This window comes from Triticum urartu, chromosome 1A (assembly GCF_056163025.1).
Source record: "Triticum urartu cultivar PI428250 chromosome 1A, HENAU_Tu73, whole genome shotgun sequence".
NCBI classification, from domain to species: domain Eukaryota; kingdom Viridiplantae; phylum Streptophyta; class Magnoliopsida; order Poales; family Poaceae; genus Triticum; species Triticum urartu.
Window position 1 is genome coordinate 20,724,208 of NC_141873.1, and position 22,299 is coordinate 20,746,506.

General features: G+C 45.3%; 2 protein-coding genes and 1 pseudogene across 12 annotated transcripts; 2 read left to right on the top strand and 1 right to left on the bottom strand.

The window, feature by feature from the left end:
* The first annotated feature begins 12,830 nt into the window (after window positions 1-12,830).
* LOC147988552 (subtilisin-chymotrypsin inhibitor-2B pseudogene) lies at window positions 12,831-13,556 on the top strand (annotated as a pseudogene). Its single transcript, XR_015615674.1, has 2 exons — window positions 12,831-12,928; window positions 13,160-13,556. The product of XR_015615674.1 is annotated as a subtilisin-chymotrypsin inhibitor-2B pseudogene (transcript).
* A 1,890-nt stretch (window positions 13,557-15,446) lies between these two features.
* On the bottom strand, window positions 15,447-16,105 carry LOC147988553 (subtilisin-chymotrypsin inhibitor-2B-like). The gene is made up of 2 exons (XM_087543029.1): window positions 15,983-16,105; window positions 15,447-15,892 (listed from the first exon to the last, which is right to left on the bottom strand). The coding sequence occupies exons 1-2, from the start codon at window positions 16,093-16,095 to the stop codon at window positions 15,667-15,669; spliced, it is 339 nt and encodes a 112-aa protein (XP_087399155.1). The 5' UTR covers window positions 16,096-16,105; the 3' UTR covers window positions 15,447-15,666.
* Window positions 16,106-16,446: 341 nt separating this feature from the next.
* Window positions 16,447-21,136, top strand: LOC147988554 (uncharacterized). 10 transcript variants are annotated; one of them, XR_015617136.1, is made up of 6 exons: window positions 16,685-16,959; window positions 17,104-17,320; window positions 18,427-18,523; window positions 18,850-19,176; window positions 19,261-19,454; window positions 21,076-21,136. XR_015617136.1 is itself a non-coding variant. In XM_087544621.1 (4 exons), the coding sequence occupies exons 1-3, from the start codon at window positions 16,685-16,687 to the stop codon at window positions 18,514-18,516; spliced, it is 582 nt and encodes a 193-aa protein (XP_087400747.1). In that variant the 3' UTR covers window positions 18,517-18,523; window positions 18,850-19,253. The 10 variants fall into 10 exon arrangements, 3 of the variants coding, with proteins under 3 accessions (XP_087400747.1, XP_087400751.1, XP_087400755.1); XR_015617151.1 differs by having other exon boundaries at window positions 21,082-21,136; XR_015617143.1 differs by lacking the exon at window positions 21,076-21,136 and adding an exon at window positions 20,425-21,068.
* Window positions 21,137-22,299: the final 1,163 nt, after the last annotated feature.

Consider the following 22,299-nt stretch of genomic DNA (forward strand, 5'->3'; position numbering starts at 1 on the left):
ACTAGACATCGGTCAAAATTGTCCTTGGAGTAATAAGGACATGTTTCTCAATTATGGAGGTGATAAAGAGTTCGGCGTAGAGGGTTACATCGATGCAAGCTTTAACACCTATCTGAATGACTCTGAGTAGCAAACCGGATACGTATAGTGGAGCAACCATTTTGTAACACCCCGGATGTAACTTTCCATATTTGTATCCAACTCTTGCCGTTTCCGGTGTTAAGTTATATTTATTTCTCGGGTTCGGGTCTTTGTCTTCGTGTGTTGTTTTCTTTTTCGTGCATCTCTTATCATGTCATCTCATGCATTGCATTTGCATACATGTTCATCTCATGCATTCGAGCATTTTCCCTGTTGTCCGTTTTGCATTCCGGCGCTTCGTTCTCCCCCGGTGGCCATTTCTAGCTTTCTTTCGTGTGTGGGGATTAAAAATTTCCGGATTGGACCGAGACTTGCCATGCGGCCTTGGTTTACTACCGGTAGACCGCCTGTCAAGTTTCGTGTCATTTGGACTTCGTTTGATACTCCTACGGTTAACCGAGGGACCGAAAAGGCCTCGTGTGTGTTGCAGCCCAACACCCCTCCAATTTGGCCCAAAACCCTCCAAACTCTGCTCCATGTCCTAGAGCGTTCGATCACGATCGCGTGGGCGAAAACCGCACCTCATTTGGACTCTCCTAGCTCCACTTATGCCTATTTATACCTCCTCCATTCGGATCTCCTCTTCCCCCGTTCAAAACCCTAAAAAAAACATCTCCTCGCCAGATCCGCCGCCGACGGACATGTCCGGAGCGGACCGGACAACGTCCGCCGCGCAGCCCGTCCAACCGCCGCCTGCCACGTGGGCGAGGCCCACATCGCCGCCGCCGAGGCCCGGGAGCCCGAGGTCGGCCCCCGCGAGCCCGCCTCTCCGCGCCGCCTCCTCCTCTCGGGTGCCGCCGCCTCCCCGCCCTCCGGCGACCGGCGCCGTCGCCGCCACCGACCGGCCGCCGCTGCTCCGGACCCCGCCGCCGAGAGCCCGGCCACCGCTCGCCGCCTCTCCGCCTCGCCTCCATCGCCGCCGCGCCGCCCCGGGCCGGATCCGGCCGGGCCGCGCCTCCTCACCGCTCCCTCATCGCCGTTCCGAGCTCGCCGGAGCCGGCCGCCTCGCCGACGAACCTCAGGAGCCGTGCCTGCTACAGTGCCGCGAGATCCAGATCTGGAATTCGAAACCCTAGGGTTGACTTTCCCTTCCCCCCTCTTGAATTTTTATGCCTACTTTGACTGCTTGTATCTCCGCAACCGTAGCTCCATTTTGGGCGTATAATATATCAAAATCTTCGTCTCGACATGTACATCATTTAATTCCATTGCATCATTTGCATTTGAGGTCATCTTGTTGCCCAAAATGCTGTTAGAAGGAGGCTTCGTGAGTTAAATTGCAGATCCGTTAGTTCATCATGCACTTTTGTCATTTTTGCCATGTTTAATCCGTGCATGATATGCCTGTGCCCCTTTGGGATGATTTGTTAAGCATTTTGTATTCTTTCCAGAGGTGCCACCCATGCATTTTTAGGATGTGCGTGTTGTCTTGTGCAAGCTTGCGAAGAGAGGTACCTGAGATTGCTGGTTTCAGGGACTTAGAGTTTTCACTAAGTCTGGGATATTTTAGTTCATGATGCTATATGTCCAGCTTGTTTCCTAGTGATCCGTGCCTCTTTTGAGGATGATCAGTAAGGGAGTTTTGATATTTATGTTATGCTCTATCCATCCATGTCTTTGTTTGCATATGTGGTGTGCTCTAGGTTGACTCAATCGAGCTCAACTTTTGCTTCGTTGTTAATCTGGGCAGATCGTCAACTTGTTTGCGATTTTGCCGATGCTACCGTTAGTGTTCCATGCATGCTATGTCTTTGTTCTTGCCATGTGTAGCTATCATATTGTGCCTTCTTGCTGGTTATATGCTTGCCTTGCCATGACTTGCACCGTAGTGAGTGCATCGAGCTCGTTTACATGCCTTCGTGAGTTATAATTTCAGCATGTCTCAGTTTTCTCTAAGTCTGAAAACTGATTGTGTTCGAGCTATGTTCGTGAGCTCGGTAGAGTATTTTGTGAACCCTTTTGACCCCAGGTCACTTTGGGTCTTTTGTTAAGCTTGTTGAGTAGCTCCATGCCATGTTCTTACTTGTCATGTTCCGGTCATTTATCATGTTGTTTTGCTGCTCCGAAGAGGGCTTCATGATCTGAAATTTCAGGCTAGTGTTAATTTCACTAAGTCTGGAATCTGTTTTGTATATTCATTTTTGCCATGCCTGTTTGAACCTCTTAATGGATGAATTTGCCTATGGCTCAGTGCTAGTGTTTTGTTAAACATCTTGTGTACATCACTTCCATGTATTTTGTTTTCATGTTTGGTGGCTGTAGCATGTTAATTTCGTTGCATTTAGATGCCTACTTGCTGTAAATCGCAGACCGGTGTCATATCTTAAAACGCTTGCCATTTCCAAACCGTAACTCCGATTCCAATGATCTTTATATCGTTTTCAAGCGATTTCATCCCCTCTATCCAGTGGCACCCTTGGAATTCCAAGTTGAGGCCAGGTTCATGCATTTCCTGTCATATCTTGCATTTTGCATCCCGCATCGCATCCCGCATAGCATGTCATCATTTCATCATATTGCTTGGTCTTGCACGTGGTTGATTGTATCCTTGTTGCTTGTTTGTCTTGTTTGGGTAGAGCCGGGAGACGAGTTCGCTACCGAGGAGCCCGTTGAGTTTGCTTGTGAGGATCCAGTCAACTTTGACAACTGTGCAGGCAAGATGATCATACCCTCGAAATCACTACTATCTTTGCTATGCTAGTTTGCTCGCTCTTTTGCTTTGCCACTGCTACGATGCCTACCACTTGCTTGTCAGCCTCCCAATTGCATGATTGAACCTCTAACCTACCATTGTCCTAGCAAACCATTGATTGGCTATGTTACCGCTTTGCTCAGCCCCTCTTATAGCGTTGCTAGTTGCAGGTGAAGATTGGAGCCGTTCCTATTGGAACATCTTTTATTTGCTTGTTGGGATATCATTATATTGCTACGTTATCTTAATGCATCTATATACTTGGTAAAGGGTGGAAGGCTCGGCCTCTCGCCTAGTGTTTTGTTCCACTCTTGCCGCCCTACTTTCCGTCATATCGGTGTTATGTTCCCGGATTTTGCGTTCCTTACGCGGTTGGGTTATAATGGGAACCCCTTGATATTTCGCCTTGATTAAAGCTTTTCCAGCAATGCCCAACCTTGGTTTTACCATTTGCCACCTAGCCTTTTCTTTCCCTTGGGTTCTGCAGACTCAAGGGTCATCTTATTTTAACCCCCCCCCCGGGCCAGTGCTCCTCTGAGTGTTGGTCCGAACTGGGCAGCCTGCGGGGCCACCTCGGGGAAACTTGAGGGTTGGTTTTACTCGTAGCTTGACCTATCTGAGTGTGCCCTGAGAAAGAGATATGTGCAGCTCCTATCGGGATTTGTCGGCACATTCGGGCGGTGTTGCTGGTCTTGTTTTAGCCTGTCGAATTGTCTTGTTGTACCGGGTTACCGAGTCTGATCGGTGTGTCTCGGGTGGAGGTCTATTCCTTCGTTGACCGTGAGAGCTTGTCATGGGCTAAGTTGGGACTCCCCTGCAGGGATTGAACTTTCGAAAGCCGTGCCCGCGGTTATGGGCAGATGGGAATTTGTTAATGTCCGGTTGTAGATAACTTGAACCTTAATTAATTAAAATGAATCAACTGAGTGTGTTGCCGTGACGGCCTCTTCTCGGCGGAGTCCGGGAAGTGGACACGGTGTTGGAGTAACGCTTGCGCAGGTTGTTCCTTTAGTTTCTCGCTCGTGCTTCGCCTTCTCTTCTCGCCCTCATTTGCGTATAAGTTAGCCACCATATATGCTAGTCGCTTGCTGCAGCTCCACCTACACTTGCCTTATCCTTCCTATAAGCTTAAATAGTCTTGATCGCGTGGGTGTGAGATTGCTGAGTCCCCGTGGCTCACAGATACTACAACTCCAGATGCAGGTCCAGGTGATTCCTCTCCAGGTGACGAGTACGAGCTCAAGTGGGAGTTCGATGAGGACTCTCAGCGTTATTATGTTTCCTTTCCCGACGATCAGTAGTGGTGCCTAGTTGGGGTTATCGATTCAGGGCCTTGTCGCATGTTGGGGGTCTTTTCTATTTTGGCGCCGTAGTCGGGCCATGAGTGATTTGTATGATGAATGTTATTTATGTACTCTGATGTGACGTGGCGAGTGTAAGCCAACTATGTTATCTCCCCCGTTTTATTATGTATTACATGGGATGTTGTAATGATTGCCTGACTTGCGACATTGCTTTCAATGCGGTTATGTCTCTAAGTCGTGCCTCGACACGTGGGAGCTATAGCCGCATCGAGGGCGTTACACATTTGGAATAGCTTCAAGTGGAGTGTGGAAGCAGCATTTATAATATGACCTAGAGATTTGCAAAGTACATACGGATCTGATTGTTGCAGACCCGTTGACTAAAACCTCTCTCACAAGCAAAACATGATCAAACCCCAGAACTCATTAAGCCTTAATCACATGATGATGTGAACTAGTTTAGTGACACTAGTAAACTCTTTGGATGTTGGTCACATGGCGATGTGACCTGTGAGTGTTAATCACATGGCGATGTGAACTAGATTATTGACTCTAGTGCAAGTGGGAGACTGTTGGAAATATGCCCTAGAGGCAATAATAAATTAGTTATTACTATATTTCCTTGTTCATGATAATCGTTTATTATCCATGCTAGAATTGTATTGATAGGAAACTCAGATACATGTGTGGATACATAGACAACACCATGTCCCTAGTAAGCCTCTAGTTGACTAGCTCGTTGATCAATAGATGGTTATGGTTTCCTGACCATGGACATTGGATGTCGTTGATAACAGGATCACATCATTAGGAGAATGATGTGATGGACAAGACCCAATCCTAAGCCTAGCACAAAGATCGTGTAGTTCGTATGCTAAAGCTTTTCTAATGTCAAGTATCATTTCCTTAGACCATGAGATTGTGCAACTCCCGAATACCGTAGGAGTGCTTTGGGTGTGCCAAACGTCACAACGTAACTAGGTGGCTATAAAGGTACACTACAGGTATCTCCGAAAGTGTCTGTTGGGTTGGCACGAATCGAGACTGGGATTTGTCACTCCATGTAAACGGAAGGTATCTCTGGGCCCACTCGGTAGGACATCATCATAATGTGCACAATGTGATCAAGGAGTTGATGTGTTACGGAACGAGTAAAGAGACTTGCCGGTAACGAGATTGAACAAGGTATCGGGATACCGACGATCGAATCTCGGGCAAGTATCGTACCGCTAGACAAAGGGAATTGTATACGGGATTGATTGAATCCTCGACATCGTGGTTCATCCGATGAGATCATCGTGGAACATGTGGGAACCAACATGGGTATCCAGATCCCGCTGTTGGTTATTGACCGGAGAACGTCTCGGTCATGTCTGCATGGTTCCCGAACCCGTAGGGTCTACACACTTAAGGTTCGATGACGCTAGGGTTATAAAGGAAGTTTGTATGTGGTTACCGAATGTTGTTCGGAGTCCCGGATGAGATCCCGGACGTCATGAGGAGTTCCGGAATGGTCCGGAGGTAAAGATTTATATATGGGAAGTCTTGTTTTGGTCACCGGAAAAGTTTCGGGTTTTATCGGTAACGTACCGAGACCACCGGGAGGGTCTCGGGGGTCCACCAAGTGGGGCCACCAGCCCCGGAGGCTTGCATGGGCCAAGAGTGGGAAGGGACCAGCCCCTGAGTGGGCTGGTGCGCCTCCCACAAGGCCCAAGGCGCAGCTAGGAGGAGAAGGGGGAAACCCTAGGCGCAGATGGGCCTAAGGCCCACCCTAGGGCGCGCCCCCCTCTCCCCCTCTTGGCCGCCCCCCCTCCATCCCATCTAGGGTTGCCGCCCCCCTAGGGGTGGGAACCCTAGAGGGGGCGCACCCTCCTCCCCTTCTCCTATAAATAGTGGGGGTTTTGGGCTGCCCAAGACACACGATTTGATCTCTCCCTGGCGCAGCCCTACCTCTCTCCTCCTCGTCTCTAGCGGTGCTTGGCGAAGCCCTGCTGGAGTACCACGCTCCTCCACCACCACCACGCCGTTGTGCTGTTGCTGGATGGAGTCTTCCTCAACCTCTCCCTCTCTCTTTGTTGGATCAAGGCATGGGAGACGTCACCGGGCTGTACATGTGTTGAACGCGGAGGTGCCGTCCGTTCGGCACTAGGATCTCCGGTGATTTGGATCACGACGAGTACGACTCCTTCAACCCGTTCTCTTGAACGTTTCCGCATAGCGATCTACAAGGGTATGTAGATGCACTCTCCTTCCCCTCGTTGCTGGTTTCTCCGTAGATAGATCTTGGTGACACGTAGGAAAATTTTGAATTTCTGCTACGTTCTCCAACACTTTGCTTAAGCCAGATCTCCTTCTCGCAGTTGCGATGCTACCGCGAGCTCTTCCTCCATAGGCCCTCGGCCCATCGAGACCTCCGTAGCCGGTCTAGGCGCTTCTGAAGTTTGCGAACCTTCTTTGAGAGATTTCCAAATTCTCGCTCGCCCCAAGCTTCGTTTTTCTCGAGGCCAACTATTATTCAAACTTGTTCTGAGTTCGGCGACGATGAAGCAATGGTCTGACTCCACACTGCTTAAATGCTTGACGGAGGTGAACTGAAACAAATTCAGAAACCCCGCATTGGCAAGTACTAGATCCAACCTGGCTTTCACATTTGCGAGCCCAGGTTGTCTGTTATCCCATGTGTAGGGAATACCTCTCCATCCCAAGTCTTGTAAGGAACAATCGTCAACCGCGTCCCGGAACGCCCTCATCTGGTATTCCGGCCGCGCATTAACACTAAAATGCTCGCCTGCTTGCATCGTTTTATTAAAATCACCCATGCAGATCCATGCATCATGCGGGACAGCAAAAAGCGTGCGGAGAAACCGCCAGCTGTGATGTTACTCTGTTTTCCACTCGTGGCGCTTCTTAGAAACCAGTGAAACACCGAGTTTTATTATCCTGTTTGACAGATATATCAATGTGAGATTGGCTGAAATTATTCAGACTAACATCAACATCTTTAGACCAAAAAAGTCCGATGCCTCCACTAAGTCCGTCGCTGTCGACGGCATAACAACCAGAGAAGCCTAAAGTAAATTTCAGATTTTCCACTCTGATTAACGTGTGTCCGGAGGCGATAAGTGCCGCTGCCGGTTGTAGCTCCGGTGCCTCTGCTCGTAATTAGATTCCACTCTGATTAAATCAGGCGACACTGGCGACAGGTGATCCTCCGTACAATACTATAAACTCCAACTAGGCAAGGTTAGCACGTACTCTTTTCTAATCAATCTAAACTCTCATCTTAATTCTTATATGTGTCAGAAATTGCTCATCCGATTCTGTTATTTTGAGTGCATGATCTACTATGCTAATTTATTTTTAAATTCTTTTGATTATGCAATCTATGACGCTGTCATGAAGAGAAAAGCCCTCCTAAACACCATAAATATTGATTCGACTTTTAAGCATGCTGCTTAAAATGCTCAATCTACTGACATTGTTAAAGTGGCTAATGTGCTAGATCCAATTGAAGATAACTTGGTTCGAAATTTCATGATAATTTACACTTAATGGAGTTAGCTAGCAGCTAGGTTATCTTCTGATGAAATTGTTAATAATTTTAATATTTTTGGTGATTATAGGGGCAGATTTAAACTAATAGAAATGTAATCACTTATTTTAATAGCGTTGAAGTGACATATTATTCTAGTATCATGAAATTATTTTTTTGCACAGGACGATTTTCTTTAACTATCTTGGCTTGCCCCCCCCCCCCCCCTATACCCAAATTCTGGCTCCGCCCCTGGTCGTTCCCTTGCTGAAGGCACCACTTTGGAGCTCATTGTTCGTCTTACATGGCTTCTCCTCTTCGCGGTGGCCCGCCCACGGTTGAGGGTCCGACATCTTCGTAGTAGTGCTTATTGTGTTCCGGTGGATGGCTCCTTTTCGGCAGAAGACGGGTCAGCAGGGTCAGGCATGATACTTCGGAACTGGGATGTGAGTGTTATTTTCTCGGCACACCGTCACTTATTTCATTGCAACGATGCTCTTGAGGCGGAGCTACATGCGATAATGGAGGGGATGGCACTGACTGTCGAGCATACTACTCTTATGGTGGTTGTTCAATCGGATTTGACGACGACACTATCTGTTCTAACTTCTAATGAGTTGGACCGATCGGCATATGGGCATCTCATCTTAGAGATTAAGGTTCTCATGGTAGCAAGAGAGTTTATTCCTATGAAAATTTCTAGGGACCAGAATAGAGTAGCAGATCCTCTGGCAAATCATGGTAGAATTGATCATAGTACGGCTTGTTGGCTTCGCAGAGGCCATCCATGTATAGCTGAACTTTTGTCGGCTGATTGTAACTCTACAATTTTGGAATAAAACTCCCATTTTACTCGCAAAAAAAAAGTAGTGCTTATTGTGTTCATCTGATATTGGCTAGGATTTTGTTGGGGTAGTGTTGCTGTTATCAGCATCCTTGTATCCAGCCTTCGGTGGGTGTGGTGTGGTGTGTGTGCTTGTATCGACATGATTCGGTTGTTCGATGATGCTTTATCTATAAAGCGGGGGAAACCCTCTTTTGTAAAAAAGCATCATATGTAGATATCTATGCTATACTGCAATTGACAGTTTATACATGACAATGGAGCCCACACAAAGGAATAGAAGACAAGAAAATAAAGACCGTACCTTGAATTTTCTTAGCTTCTTGCAGTGCACCGCGGGCATGTCAGCAGACAAAAGCATCGGCCGAGCTCACCAAGGAAATCAATTAGCCCAGGGTACGGCTGTGCGTTTTCTCGTTTCCGGCCGGTTGAAAAGCTAGCTTTTCTTGGATCCAGCTGCCTGCCTTCAAAGCCAAATCGTATGCTCGTGTGTCCCAGCGGATAAAGCCAAGCATCTATGTGCCTATTTGCGAGCTATAATACTTTTATAATTTTGTGATACTTTGTGGATTTTTTAATAAAATAGCTGCATGCATCATTATGATGCAGAGGCCGAGGATACGCCTCTATTTTCAAAAAAAAAATTGCTGACCGACAGCCGCACATGTAGTCTTTATTAAAGGCTGGCCAATCCGACGTCCACGACATGCAGCCGCGCTAGTTTACTATGGGGAAGGACAGCATACACTCCCGCATGGGAGGTCCGTCAAGTCAAGACTGCACTTCCGCCTCAAGGCCGTCTTATATGAAACTTCAACGTTGAGGATTCCATGGCTCAGCACAGCCCGTCCTCCATCAACTGTCGATAGTAGCTCCCTCATCCTCCTCCATAGCCCCCTTTCCCACACACCCGTTCCTCTAGAGAACAACGGAGGTGCAACATGGGATGTGCCATGAATATTGAAATGCTTCAGTAGGAGATTCATAGGTTGGACAAGAAGGGGATTAGCGAATACCTAGATTGAATTGTAATTTTTGTTCAGATGTGTTGCAGCGTTGATGGAGCTTGAGGATGGCATGCAGATGAGATGCGGTGAGAGTTTGGAGGTGCGGGCGGAGGGATTTACCTGTTGGAGGACGACCTAAGGTAGTACATCCAATGGTTAAAGACTGTTAGCACGTACTTAGATCTGATGGTGACTTGGCTATTGTTTTCAAGAAATCAGGTGGGACAATAGGCTAGGACTCCTGAGGCATCAGGCGGCTACAGATAGTTGATAACGAGATCGGATGGACAATATGATTAGTTTTCTAGGATTAACGTGGACGCTTCATTATGCTTCCAATTAGTAAATATAAGATTGTTTTTGAAATTCAAACAGTTTTTAAATCAAATGAACATTTTTTCAAATTGGAGGTGAACACTTTTTGAATTCAAAATTTGTTCATCAAATTAAAAAAAAGGTTTATTTTTTTCAAATTATGAACTTTTTTAAATTCTTGATTTTATTATTTCATGAACATTTTTTAAAATCTTTGAAATCATGAACATTTTCCAAATCCATGAACTATTTTTTCAAATGATGAACATTTTCTAAATTTGCAAACAGTTTTTTACAAATTCATGAACATATTTCAAATCTTGACATTTTTTAAATATTTCAGAAACATTATTTTAAATTGCCTACGTTATTGGAATATTTTTAACAATTCCTAAAAACTCATGAACATTTTCTAATACATGAACATTGTTTTGAAATCATGAAATTGTTTTGAATCCCTGAGCACTTATCACTTGCCAAATTTGTTTTGAATTCATGAAGAAAAAAATCACAATTCACAACTTTTTTTAAATCCTGAGTTATTTTAATAAAGGAAGAAACATAAAACATAAAAAATAAAACATAAACAAAGAAAAAAGAAAGGGTCTTCCCACCTTGCACATGGGCTGGCCCATGAGCGTGCGCGGGGGAGTGGGTCGGGGTACGTGCTTCCCTGTTTTCAGGCACATAGGTCGCCATATAGGAGCTCCCTGTTGCTACTTGTCATGTGAGCTTCGATGGGCTGATGTGGCCTGGGCTATGTGCAATTTATTTTTTGCTCCAATGCTGGGCAGGCCACGCCCAGGTTGGACTTGTTGTAGCTTCGTGTGCACATACAATAAATGTCCATATAGTACTAAGCAATTTGTATCTAATATGACTATTTTTTTCAATTCAACGTGTTCCAAATTGCGATTACTCCAATGAATACAAAACCAAATTCTATCACATTGGAAATACCATTTATATATAAACGGCATGTCCTAATTGACTCATATTATATCAAAACTTGCTTAGTTTCATCATCTCAACCTAGCATTATCAAATTTGTAATTATTTTTTCCATGACATCACAATTTTGCATGTTCTTCTGAGTTTATTTGTGAAAACATAATGGTTAATGTTTATTAGTTGTCGCATGTGTATGTCTAAACTAGCATCTATTTATGAGAAGAGAGAGTAAACAATTGAAAATGAACTCATAAAGCATAACCTAGGTCGCTTTTAGACTAAATAACCGATCTGTCGAAAGCAGTACACACATGGTAGACGCAGGAGGGAGCAGGGGCATGATGATTTCACAAGTGATGGATACATTGACTACCTAAGTGTTGTGGACGTGGCCTACTAATACATGTCCCCCTTTTTCGATAAAGGCCTCAAATATGTTAGTCAAATCAATATATAGTACAGACACTGCTGAAAACTTAAGAAAATACATCGAAGTCCTAGGTCCAATCGTTTTCTTTTTTATGAGCACCCAGAAGTCGTGGCCAAAGGTTGTGGGCAAGTCCATCAAGGAGGCCAGAGAGATCATTCTCAAGGACAAGCCCGAGCCGACATCGTCGTGCTGCCAGCCGGGCCACCGGTGACCCGGGACTTGAAGCCCAACTGCATGCACATCTTCGTCGATACCGTCGCCAACACACCTTTCACTGGCTAGCTCTAGCTTTGCAGGCGCGAAGGAATGCTATATGCATGAGTAGAACACAAGTAAGTTGTGGGCGATACAAATCATACTGCTTACCAGCATGTCATACTTTGATTTGGCGGTATTGTTGGATGAAGCGGCTCGGACCGACATTACGCGTACGCTTACGCGAGACTGGTTCTACCGACGTGCTTCGCACACAGGTAGTTGGTGGGTGTCAGTTTCTCCAACTTTAGTTAAATCAAGTCTGGCTACGCCCGGTCCTTGTAAAGGTTAAAACAGCACAACGTCGCGAAGTGCATGCCGGGGCAACTCCTCTGCCCGATCTCGAACATCACCAGGTGGCTCGTCGTCGCTGTCCTACGCGCGTACTAGCTAGCTAGCTAGCCACTGTTGATGGAGCATGCATGCGGGTGCTGCTGCCGGCCGCGCGTGTGCTAGCTAGCTAGCTAGCCGCCGCTGCCCGGCGTAGGTGCTGGTGCTGCTGCCTGTCGCCGCTGGTCGCGCGTGTGCTAGCCAACCGCCGTTGGTCCGCGCCTCGTTATGGCTTCGCTCCGCCCCGCCCGTCATCGACTCGTCGCGGCCTCGCCTCGCCCCGGCCTCGTCTCGCCCCTCCCAACTGCGCCCGTCCTCACCTCACCGCACCCGGCCACGCCCGTCTTTGCCTCACCGTGCCCGGCTGTGCCCGTCCTCGCCTCGCCGCGCCCAGCCGTGCCCGTCTTTGGATTGCTGGGCGAGAGCTGCGGGGCAGTAGCAGCAGGATCGGGGCGAGCTGCGACGGCAGCGGCGAGCTGGCGTGGCGAGCTGCAGCGAGCGAGGTGGCGCAAGAGCTCGCCCTCGAAATGTTTGATGAAATGACGATGCGAACATGTAAAAAATGCATCTCGCGCCCGTTGGGCATACCAGCCGACCCAAACAGAAAAGAGGGCGCGGACACGCGGACGGGCGACCCAAACGGATAAAATCCGTGTCCGTTTGAGTCGCTCCATTGAAGTTGCTCTAAGGCTCATAAACCTTGACGAGGGAGTATGCAGGTAGCCGATATGATCCACACCGAGCTACATGTCCATCGACCCTTGAATCACGTGGTACATTGTCGTCTTCTTTAGCAGCCCAACATGTTGTCTTCTACCAAATCAAGTGTGGCCAATTTAGGAGGCACCTCGTGTACCACGCACGCTGCATGCATGCATGTGCCAGAGCATCTTCTCTGCATAAGAGGCTAGCTCCACAATGAAACAAGTAGTCGTGCTCCACGCCTGCATGTGTGACAGTGTGAGAGCATCTTATCTTCTCTTGTGCTTGTCTCATGCATGTGGGAGCATCCTATCCCCATCTTCTCTCGTGATAGATCTTTCCTATAAATAGGCCTAGCGTTATGCACTCATACCAGTCAAGTTCAGAGTGAGCTCGAGGTTCATTTAGCTGCTGAGTAGTGTTGGGTATGTATTCCATATTTCCATTCTCACATGCTATCTGTCAATAAGTTTCTCTGTATGCATCATCGTCATGCAGAGGCCGGGATTATCCTCCTTTTCTAAAAAAGCTATATTACTAGCATTATGTTATTTTGATATGTAATTTGAACCCAAAGAAAAGAGATGAACTATTTGGGTCAACTATTTATTGTGATTTTTAGTCTGAACTGAATTATTTTGATCGATTGTTTGCAGCTCATGGAATCGAGGATGAGCTGCGCCGCCCCAAAAGCACCCACCGGAGAGGAGAAGAAGACGTCATGGCCGGAGGTAGTGGGAAAGTCCATCGAGGAGGCCAAGGAGATCATCCTTAAGGACATGCCTGACGCCAACATAGATGTCCTTCCTGCTGGCTCGGCGATGACCCTCGACTTCAGGACCAACCGTGTCCGCATCATCGTCGACACTGTCGCGACCACCCCTTCCATTGGTTAGCAAGCTTTGCGAGCGAGAGACAAAATGGATGCACGTATGCATGCTGATGAATAAGTAGTTTCAATAATCATGGATGAATAAATACACGCTGACCAATGGCGTGTGTCGATGTACTTATGGTTCAATGGACTTGACCAGTTATTTTTAATTTATGAGATGTGGCTTGTTGTTCATGTGTTTACTAAAATGCTCAAAAAATATGCATACTGTGGGCATGTTGCTGGATTATTTCAAGAATTTAGACCTAATGTGTCATTAGAATAAAATAGGCTAATCACACCTTAATCTAGTTAGAGAAGAACTTGAGCCCCATGAGATATCTTAAATGGAATCTTTCATGCTTTGAACAAACTTCTGAGATAAGAATTAGTTTTAGTGTGACCCTGTGCCTATCAACATTATTGTTGATGAGGCTTAACCTTTTGATCAAACCCTTTGCGTACAAATAAGAAACATGATATACACATGTTTTTTTTCTTTGATAAATGCATGAGATAAGTGTACCTATATATTAAGATATGAAGTTCGGTATGCTCGTGCTACCCAAGGACACCGCCTCCTGCCTACTGATCCTCCATGAAGCGCCTCTGATGTGGATACATTGCCTACGCCATAGAGGGCTGTGTGCTCGGGTGTTTGGTGATTGAACACCAGATTGTCACCGCCTTGAAAACATCGGCATCTACACCTCCAAGGCCCCGATTCCAAGGTGTGGACATGGGGATTCAAGGCGGTCGTGGTTGAAGATCATTAGGCTCTGAAGGTGTTATCTCGCATGCTTGTGTTGAGTCGAGATCGTCTACTATTGGTGGAAGTCTAGGGAGTACTCCCAATGGATCGGATAGGGAGAGATGAAGATTTGCTGCTCATTGTGTTGGTGACTCGCAATTGCAGCCTCGGCAAGCGGGGGTGGCAGCACTGGAGGACTGCATTTTCGGTGGTGCTCCTCGAGTACCGAGTCTCGATTCCCAGGGTGAAAGCCCAAGGTCTGGCCTTTATTGGTTGTACATGACAACGGTCTTATTGAAGGCATTGTTTTTGGGTGAACTCGAACTTTCTCCAGGGTGAAGATCCAAGATCTTTGATCGAGCAACGACTACGCTGGTGCATTGTTTCCTTCTTGGGGGCGTTGCTTTTGGAGAACCTCTTTTGTGTTCCGGATGTTGTCTTCGGTGGTGGTTAGAGTGCTACTGATGCTAGTGATTCATCACCGTGGCAGGGTCTTTTTTCTTCTGTTCCTTTTATTTTCTTTTTTGGATGTGTGTATCCTTGATGCTTTTGGACATCTTGTTGGTATAGAGACCGGGTGTAATTGGTATCTTCACCATATTAATATGTTCCCTTTGTCAAAAAAATTAAGATAGGAAGTAAGAATTATATACAAATAACCACCACATAAACGGCAGCCCAAACTTTCCATTCCGTCATCGCAACACTAAGTAACTACTCGCTTAAGACTATCTGTCCCCACCTTCCGCGACTCAAGGCAATGCTGGTGAATTTTATCGACTACTTATGTATGAAGCAGAGAAGTGTCCTTGAACACCCTTGTGCTTCTCTCAAGCACATGCATCATAGCGAGCAGGGGATCAACCAGTTGACCCCTGTTCTCAGCTTGGGAGGGATGCCCTGTTGAAGAGCAGACCACCAGGTGAGGACGTTGCCGGTAGCACTGGACGTCTGGTTCGGCAGGAAGATCCATCTCAGGATGTGAGACCAGACCTCACTCGCAAGCACACGAAGCATCATTAGGTGCTCGGTCGTTTCCTTATGTACACATCCCTCTTTTTTTGGATATTTTCTTGGTAGTGAATTAGTGATTAAACTTTTTAGAGGAAAGGTATTTCTGTCCGGAATTGCTGATTAAAATTGAGCTGTGAACTTGGGATTGCTCGGAAATTACATGCATGGCATTGAGATATGCACAAATTTAATTAATTAGGCTTGTCTTAATATACCCTGGCTGGAACTTCACAGTTTGGTACATGTACATAAATAACTGGCCGATCAAGCACACCATTTTTTGAAAGAAGGATTACCCCCGATCTCTGCATTAAAATGATGCATGCATCCATATTATTATACAAAGTAGCCATCAAATACATAGTTCGATACAAGTTGGCAAAACGAGTTAAAATAAAATAAAAGTTTCCACAACACCGATTAAGCACACATGACTTGCATACTTCTTTATCTCTCCTTATTCATTTACTCGTGAGCCAGCATCTATGTATGCAGGCCACAGCAAGCCAGCAAGAGCTATCCACCTATCCAACATGGGGGGTCTCGGCGACGGTGCCCACGAAGATGCGGACACGGTTGGGCCTCAAGTCCTCGGTCACGGTGCAGCCGACCGGCACCACCACGATGTCGGCGTCGGGCTTGTCCTTGAGGATGATCTCCTTGGCCTCCTTGATGGTCAGCCCGACCACCTCCGGCCACGATGACTTCTTTCCACCGGCGAGGTCGTGGGAGGAACTCATCTTCATAGCACTGGTTGATAACTTAATTGAGGCGGAGTGAGGTATTTCAGCAACAAACTAAACAAAAAGATCAGTTGCAGTACACCTAGTTGCTACTCACCGATTGATGGACGGTCTTCTCCGAGCTGATGGACGCGCAGACGGCCGATGATATTCGATGATTGACAGGCTAGCGAGTTGCGCTGTGCGTGAGGATTGATTTGCATAACACATTGGTCGAGTGATGCCATGGTACGTTCTGGTAGCAAGGTACACGTGCCACATGACTTGCATGCAGAGCTTCTTCGTCGGCACATCCATTAAGTTTGGGTCAAGCAAGCAACCTACAGGTAGCTGGCGAATTGATATGGTCTTGAATGCTTACTTCCATGTACGCGATAAGAGATAATATTTTCAGGTATTCTAAAATCATAATCTATTAATATTAAGGATAATAATATTATCTCTCCCGAAAACTATGAACTTATTATAGCGTAGTCTCCTGAAAATCATGGACTTACTATAATCTCTACTTCTAATGGAGCAGTTGGTAGTCTCGCTTCCAGGGTTTTTTTCGTCCCGGTTTTTTTTCGTCCCACCTCCCACCGTCATGTTTCTTTGGTTTTTTTCGTATGGTTTTTTCACCTCCCCACGATCGGTCCGCTCACACACCGCCCACAGAAACAATCCATCGCCACCCACGACTCCCTCACCCTGACTAGGGTTCCTAGCCCTATCCTCCGCCGCCGTTGCGTGTTCCCGTCTGACATCGCCCGAGCGCTTTGTTGACCTCGCCGGGAGCAGCCAGCTGGATCACGCCGCCATGCCTCCCTCTCTCCCTTCTCTTCTTTTCCCCTACCTCTCTCTCTCCTCTGAACTGCTCCTCTCTGCAGGTGCCACCATGGCCGCGTCTTGGAGCTCGCCGCCGTGGGCTGCGCGCCCCTTCGATGACAGCCTTCCTCGCCCACGTCCAGGTCCTCTCAATCCTAATTTGACGAATGGGAGCGGAAGCTGCAATGTCAAGATCCGCAAGCAGGACATGAACCACCTTGCCATGAATTTCCTCGTCACATTAGGATTCATCGACGCCACCAACAGGTTCTGTATCAATTCCGGCACCCAACGTACTGTATGCCCACACGTTTAAATCATGCCGCTCTTACTCCTGCAATACTCCAAGAATAGTACTTGAGATTTAGGCAGCAGTGGGCATGGTAATTAATTTTTATTTAGTTGGTTCAGTTACTATCATTGGAAGTGCCAGACAGATCTCGCCGTCAAGAGTAGTGCTGCAGGGTCATTCACCTGGTTGGCCTCTTATGTAACTGGTGTTGTTGTGTCCATGTGGAAGGAGAGCCCGCTTCTCCGGGACGCCGGCGCTGACATGCTCACCGTAGGCGACGTCATGGCGGTGCTCGACTTCAGGGAGGAGGTCGGCAACCACCACTTCTTGGACCAAGTAAAGCTTTGCTCGCCATTGAAATAATCTCGTTTCTTGTTTTTTCTCTTTCTGATATGATTGATGATTTATTCCATTTGCACAAAAGGATTCTCGAGGAAATAGCACAAGCTAATTCAAAATCATCTCTTAGTTGATCAAGCATGTAATCATAAAGTGAAGGTAGAGAAGTTTGGAATAGTAACCTCGTGGTTTCATTACCCACGCATTGGAGATCCCATGCAAACTATTGTGATTTGTGAGAAGTTTCAGAAATTTGCAATTTGTGAGCGGGTACTAAGTTCTTTCTCATGCAGTTACATTGTTGTCCTGTGCTACATTCTCCTTTGATCCTGTAAGCAAAAGGCAATATATATACTGTTGGACCTTGAAGCTCCAAGACATCTTATGTTTTGTATGTACTCCCCTGGTTATTTAGCAAATGCCAAAAAAGTGTGTTGTTTCTGTCATGAGTACATCGTTTGGCTGGGAGTTTTTCCTACTTGTTATAAATATTAGGAACTTAAGCACATAACGACGTATCGATCCTGTAAGCAAACATCCTATATGGTGTGCTCTAACATTTTCTTTGATATAGTTTTATTAACAAAATAACGGTGCCCAAGTCACTTCTAATAAAGAGCATGTGCTCGTGTAATAGTACACTCATAATTCATTGTGATCAAATGTACACAGAGTTTGCAGAAGCTATGGAAGCAATGGTAACTTTCTTACTTGGGAAAACTGCATTAGATAACGATGATGATGACAGTGGTAAATTGTCTGAATCTATAAGCACATTATGTGGAAGCTTGCATGCTAGGATTTATTCCTAGAAGTTCTTGCACAAAGGACATTTCCTGATTTAAAGCCAACTATGTTATATTTTGATGGTAATGCTCCTTTTTTCAAAATTACCAGATCCTTCATGAAAAGAACTATTGATGTGACTTTTTCTATACATGTGGTGATGCTAAGGCTCAGTTTGAACTACAAAAGTTCGTGGATAACTATGTCAGTTTTATTTCTACCTTAGTAAAATTGAACTGAAATAGTATCAGAAGTTGACGTGCTTCCATGTACTGTAATTTTCTTATACTCTGACCCATATTATTGTGTTTTTTCAGCGTAAAAATGTCATAAATACAGTCACAAACCCATCAGATCTATGCTATGGATGCCGTGGTGATTGCTGGAACGGAGGGTTCCTGGGATGATGAGAAGGTATGCAGATTCATACTGTTCCAGGTTCAGACTGAAATCTAAACTAATGAATGTAGAGTTGTAGACACAATATTTTTGTTGATGCTGGTCATCAAGTAATTCATGAAGTTGGGATGGGGGGGGGGGGGGGGAGAACATTATGGGGAGTATTGAATTAGCCGAAAACGCAGAGTTCGTAATTTAGTTTTTAGATTGGAATGTGCTATGCATTACTAAAAGAGTTTTTTTTTCTGGAGATGAATCTAAATGGTCTGACGGTCTGAGTACTCGTCGGCATGACGAGGTGACTACAGATCCACCATAACATGCAAGTGGCAATGCTCCAGGACAAGCAGGTCAAACTATTGTCCAAATAATTTTTTGTACGATTGGAAGTGCAAGCATTTCTCCAAGATGGTTTGGTCCTGGTGTTCATGCAGCCGGCGATGGCATACCTTCACAGAATGGAGTACGGCGTAGGTGTTCAAGGGTTGTATCAGGCCGCATGGGAAGAACCTGAAGTTGCAAGTGGATACGGTCAAGAACATAGTTAAAGGTGATATGGGAGATAAGTTCCATAGGCAAGCTGGATTGAGGCTTGATGAGCCGAACCCAAGGGACGTGCTTAGTTTCTACCACAAAATTCTATCATTCACATCAACGGATGTTGCAAAGTAAGTAAAAAATGTACTAGAGTCAGATATTTGTTGGCAACGGCTCATTGGGTTTGTTCAAATCAATGTTACTTACACTAGCAGGAAGTGGTTCAAGCATACTTATCCAAATCTTATAATCCTGAGGGAGAAGACTTTGTGAAGGAGTTCAGGCTGAATGGCCAGTTAACAAGAATCGGGTGGATCTGCGTGTGGTGGATGATCGTTTACAAGGAATGTTGAATGTATGGTTCCTGCAGATGTTCAGGTGGCGCCACGTATTCGACCTGCGATTTGTGGTAAGTTCCGAAATGTACAGTGAAAATCGGTCTTTGAGATACAGATAAATTGGTTTTGCACATAAAAAATATGCACAGTGAAACAAAAGCAGCAGACATATGCAATCTATTTGCTGAGCTGCATCACTAGCTCAAACAGATGCATACAGTATTATGTGCTGATCTTCTTAGATGGTTGATATATCAATTTTTAAACAAGAAATGGTCATAATGAAGTCATTTTAGGCCACCGTAGTATTTAATCTCGCAATGGAGTAGTATTTAAGATTGCGAGATTAAATTTCTAACATGCATGGGCAGGGTGGGGTGGGGCAACACGTGTGGCGGTGCGCGGGGTGGAGGATAGGTTGGCGTTGGAGGGGGTCACAAGAGTCGGAGGAGGGGACAAAGTGGGGAGCACAATATGGTGCATGTAATATTCAGCCGGTGCAAACACGCGTCAAAACGACTGATGTTTGGTCGCTGCCATATCATTATTATTATTATTTTTATAAAGTGGGTATATATTCGAAGGATTTTAGACATATTGTTTAATGTGTACGGCGTTTTGGATCTCGGCAAACAAATTTATAAAGTGCTAGCTCACATTGCGGCATTTACATTGGTAAGTCAAAGGTTTGCTTTTCCATAGTTTTATAAACAATGAATATTTATGCAGACACGTAGCAACTTAATTAGACAAAGGGTGGCCTTGAATTAAAGGGTGATAATGCTCTCATGTCTGCCCTCTATCTTCCTATATTCGCAGTGCAATATCATGTAGGGCATGTTCATTTGAATACATTTTTTAGAGGTGCATGAATTGCCGATGGTAGAACTCTTTTATTCGCCCTTCGGATTTACACCCCTACTACCTGGTTTGAAGGATCATCTTAAATATATATTTTCAGTGTATGCCTTTGATTTTCGAAATGATCTTTACATTGTTTTCTTGCATAAGCTTTGATTTAAAAAACTTTCAATGTTATAGGAGAGACAAAGAGCAACAAGTCACATTAGATATTGTGTAGTATAAACATTCGTTATCTGCTGATGTGTGCATATGTGCTTGCTACCACTGCTGTGTCTGGAAGAGAAAAGGAAACCAGAAGGGACATCACTATAGATACATGTGCGTATTTGCTGCCGCTGTTGGTGTATGTGTATGTGCTTGCCAGTTGCCACCGCTACTGTGTCTGGAAGAGAAAAAGAAGCATGTATGGTGGGAGGTGAATTTGCACTGACCCATCTAATGTGTATGCCGTGTACTGTTTGACTTCAGTTCAGTAATGCCACAGTACCTCCTCTAATTTGTTGGTGGTGCTGCTGCTACTGCAGCGACAACCAATGCGTAAAATAGAGGCTGCAACTTTGGTACTTCAAAGAGGAAAGGAAAACATGACTGTTTCATGGTGAGTTAAGTAGTGGCTTAACCGAACCTGCAGTCTTACAAGAGCATTGATTGTCTAATTAATGACCAAGCTGTTGTTTGTTAATTTTGATTTTGATTGTACTTCTGAAAACATAGATGTAGTAATATCATTATAGCAAATATTGTGGTACATTTCTTACAAAGGTCGAGCAGAGCTCCTAAATGTCTTGAAATTTAGTTGCTCATGAAACAGAGTTATTATTGTCTTAGAAACAGTGAAGTCACTGCCATCGCCATGAGAGTGGAGCAGCATCACTATAAGATGTGGCGGCTTGGTGGGTCCCGGATCAAAAAGTGCCCAAGACTCGCGCAACCAAGTTTTCTGGAGGCCGAGCAACATGACATAGCCACGGACAAAATGGAGGAAGGGAAGGGTGTGGAGGAGAGGGGAATTTACCACTTCGCGCAATGGCAACGTTACGTGAGGGGCATTCATCTTCCACCTGAGCCGCATATGCAACTAATTGTTCAATAAACATTCTTGCAAGAGCAAGAGGCTCGCCACTGTTGGTCGTTAGTACTCTTGCTTATAATTTCTTCACTTCAACTTATAAGGAAACATAGTAATGCTTGATGCACGACTTGATACCTTCAAGGATAAGCTGTCTGGAAAGCTTCTACCTGATCAGCGAGGTAGTTGCCATAATACTACCTGATCATTAGACTCACTTTTACTTCTATTCTCTTTCCTTTTTACATGATTATTTAACATTGACACAGGGATTCCATAGTGTATTCTCTCCAATGGAGTCGATATAGCCATATACCATTCTTCAGAGAATGGAATAGGTGAGTAGAACAAAACTATAGGTGCAAAGAACAAGCATGATATATGCCGATGTACCGAATACATTTCATGCAGTGAAGTAAAAGAAAAAATGTATCAGAGAAGTTCTTTACTAAGTATCTTGCATGTACAGAACGATTATTGTTATTCCTCGCTGATCAATGATAAAAGATATTGAACATTGCAATATGGTATTTTCATCCTCCCTTTTATTAGGTTATAATATGTTCAACATAATTTTGAAGATTACAAGATGGTAATTTTTTCTTAAGCCCGTAGCAACGCATGGGCACTCTACTAGTATTATTTAACTACCGAGTTACCGGAAGGATGATAATATTATCTCTCCAGAAACCTATGGACTTATAATAGTGTAGTCTCCAGAAAATCATGGACTTACTATAATATTATTTAACTACTGAGTTACCGGAAATTCATAGGAGCACGAAGGTGCCCGGTCACGCATCGGCCAAGCCCTGCCCTGCCGCTTGATTGCCTCGCGATTCGTGAAGTAATTGGATCCTGCACGAGGGCATAGTAAGTTTTATGTTTCCATCGTTGAAACTTACAATTTGCTAATTGAGACTTGCGGTTTCTCGCTCACTCTTACCAAGTTTCATAGATAAATTTTTAAGGCATTTTATTAT

What these genes read in the sequence shown, in the direction of transcription:
- LOC147988553 (XM_087543029.1), bottom strand. Translation starts at nt 16,095, where the DNA reads ATGTGTTATGCAAATCAATCCTCACGCACAGCGCAACTCGCTAGCCTG. An exon ending in AGAAGACCGTCCATCAATCG is followed by an intron (nt 15,893 to 15,982) that starts GTGAGTAGCAAC and finishes GTTATCAACCAG; the next exon opens with TGCTATGAAGATGAGTTCCT.
- LOC147988554 (XM_087544621.1), top strand. Translation starts at nt 16,685, where the DNA reads ATGCCTCCCTCTCTCCCTTCTCTTCTTTTCCCCTACCTCTCTCTCTCC. An exon ending in TTCATCGACGCCACCAACAG is followed by an intron (nt 16,960 to 17,103) that starts GTTCTGTATCAA and finishes TAGTTGGTTCAG; the next exon opens with TTACTATCATTGGAAGTGCC. An exon ending in ACCACCACTTCTTGGACCAA is followed by an intron (nt 17,321 to 18,426) that starts GTAAAGCTTTGC and finishes GTGTTTTTTCAG; the next exon opens with CGTAAAAATGTCATAAATAC.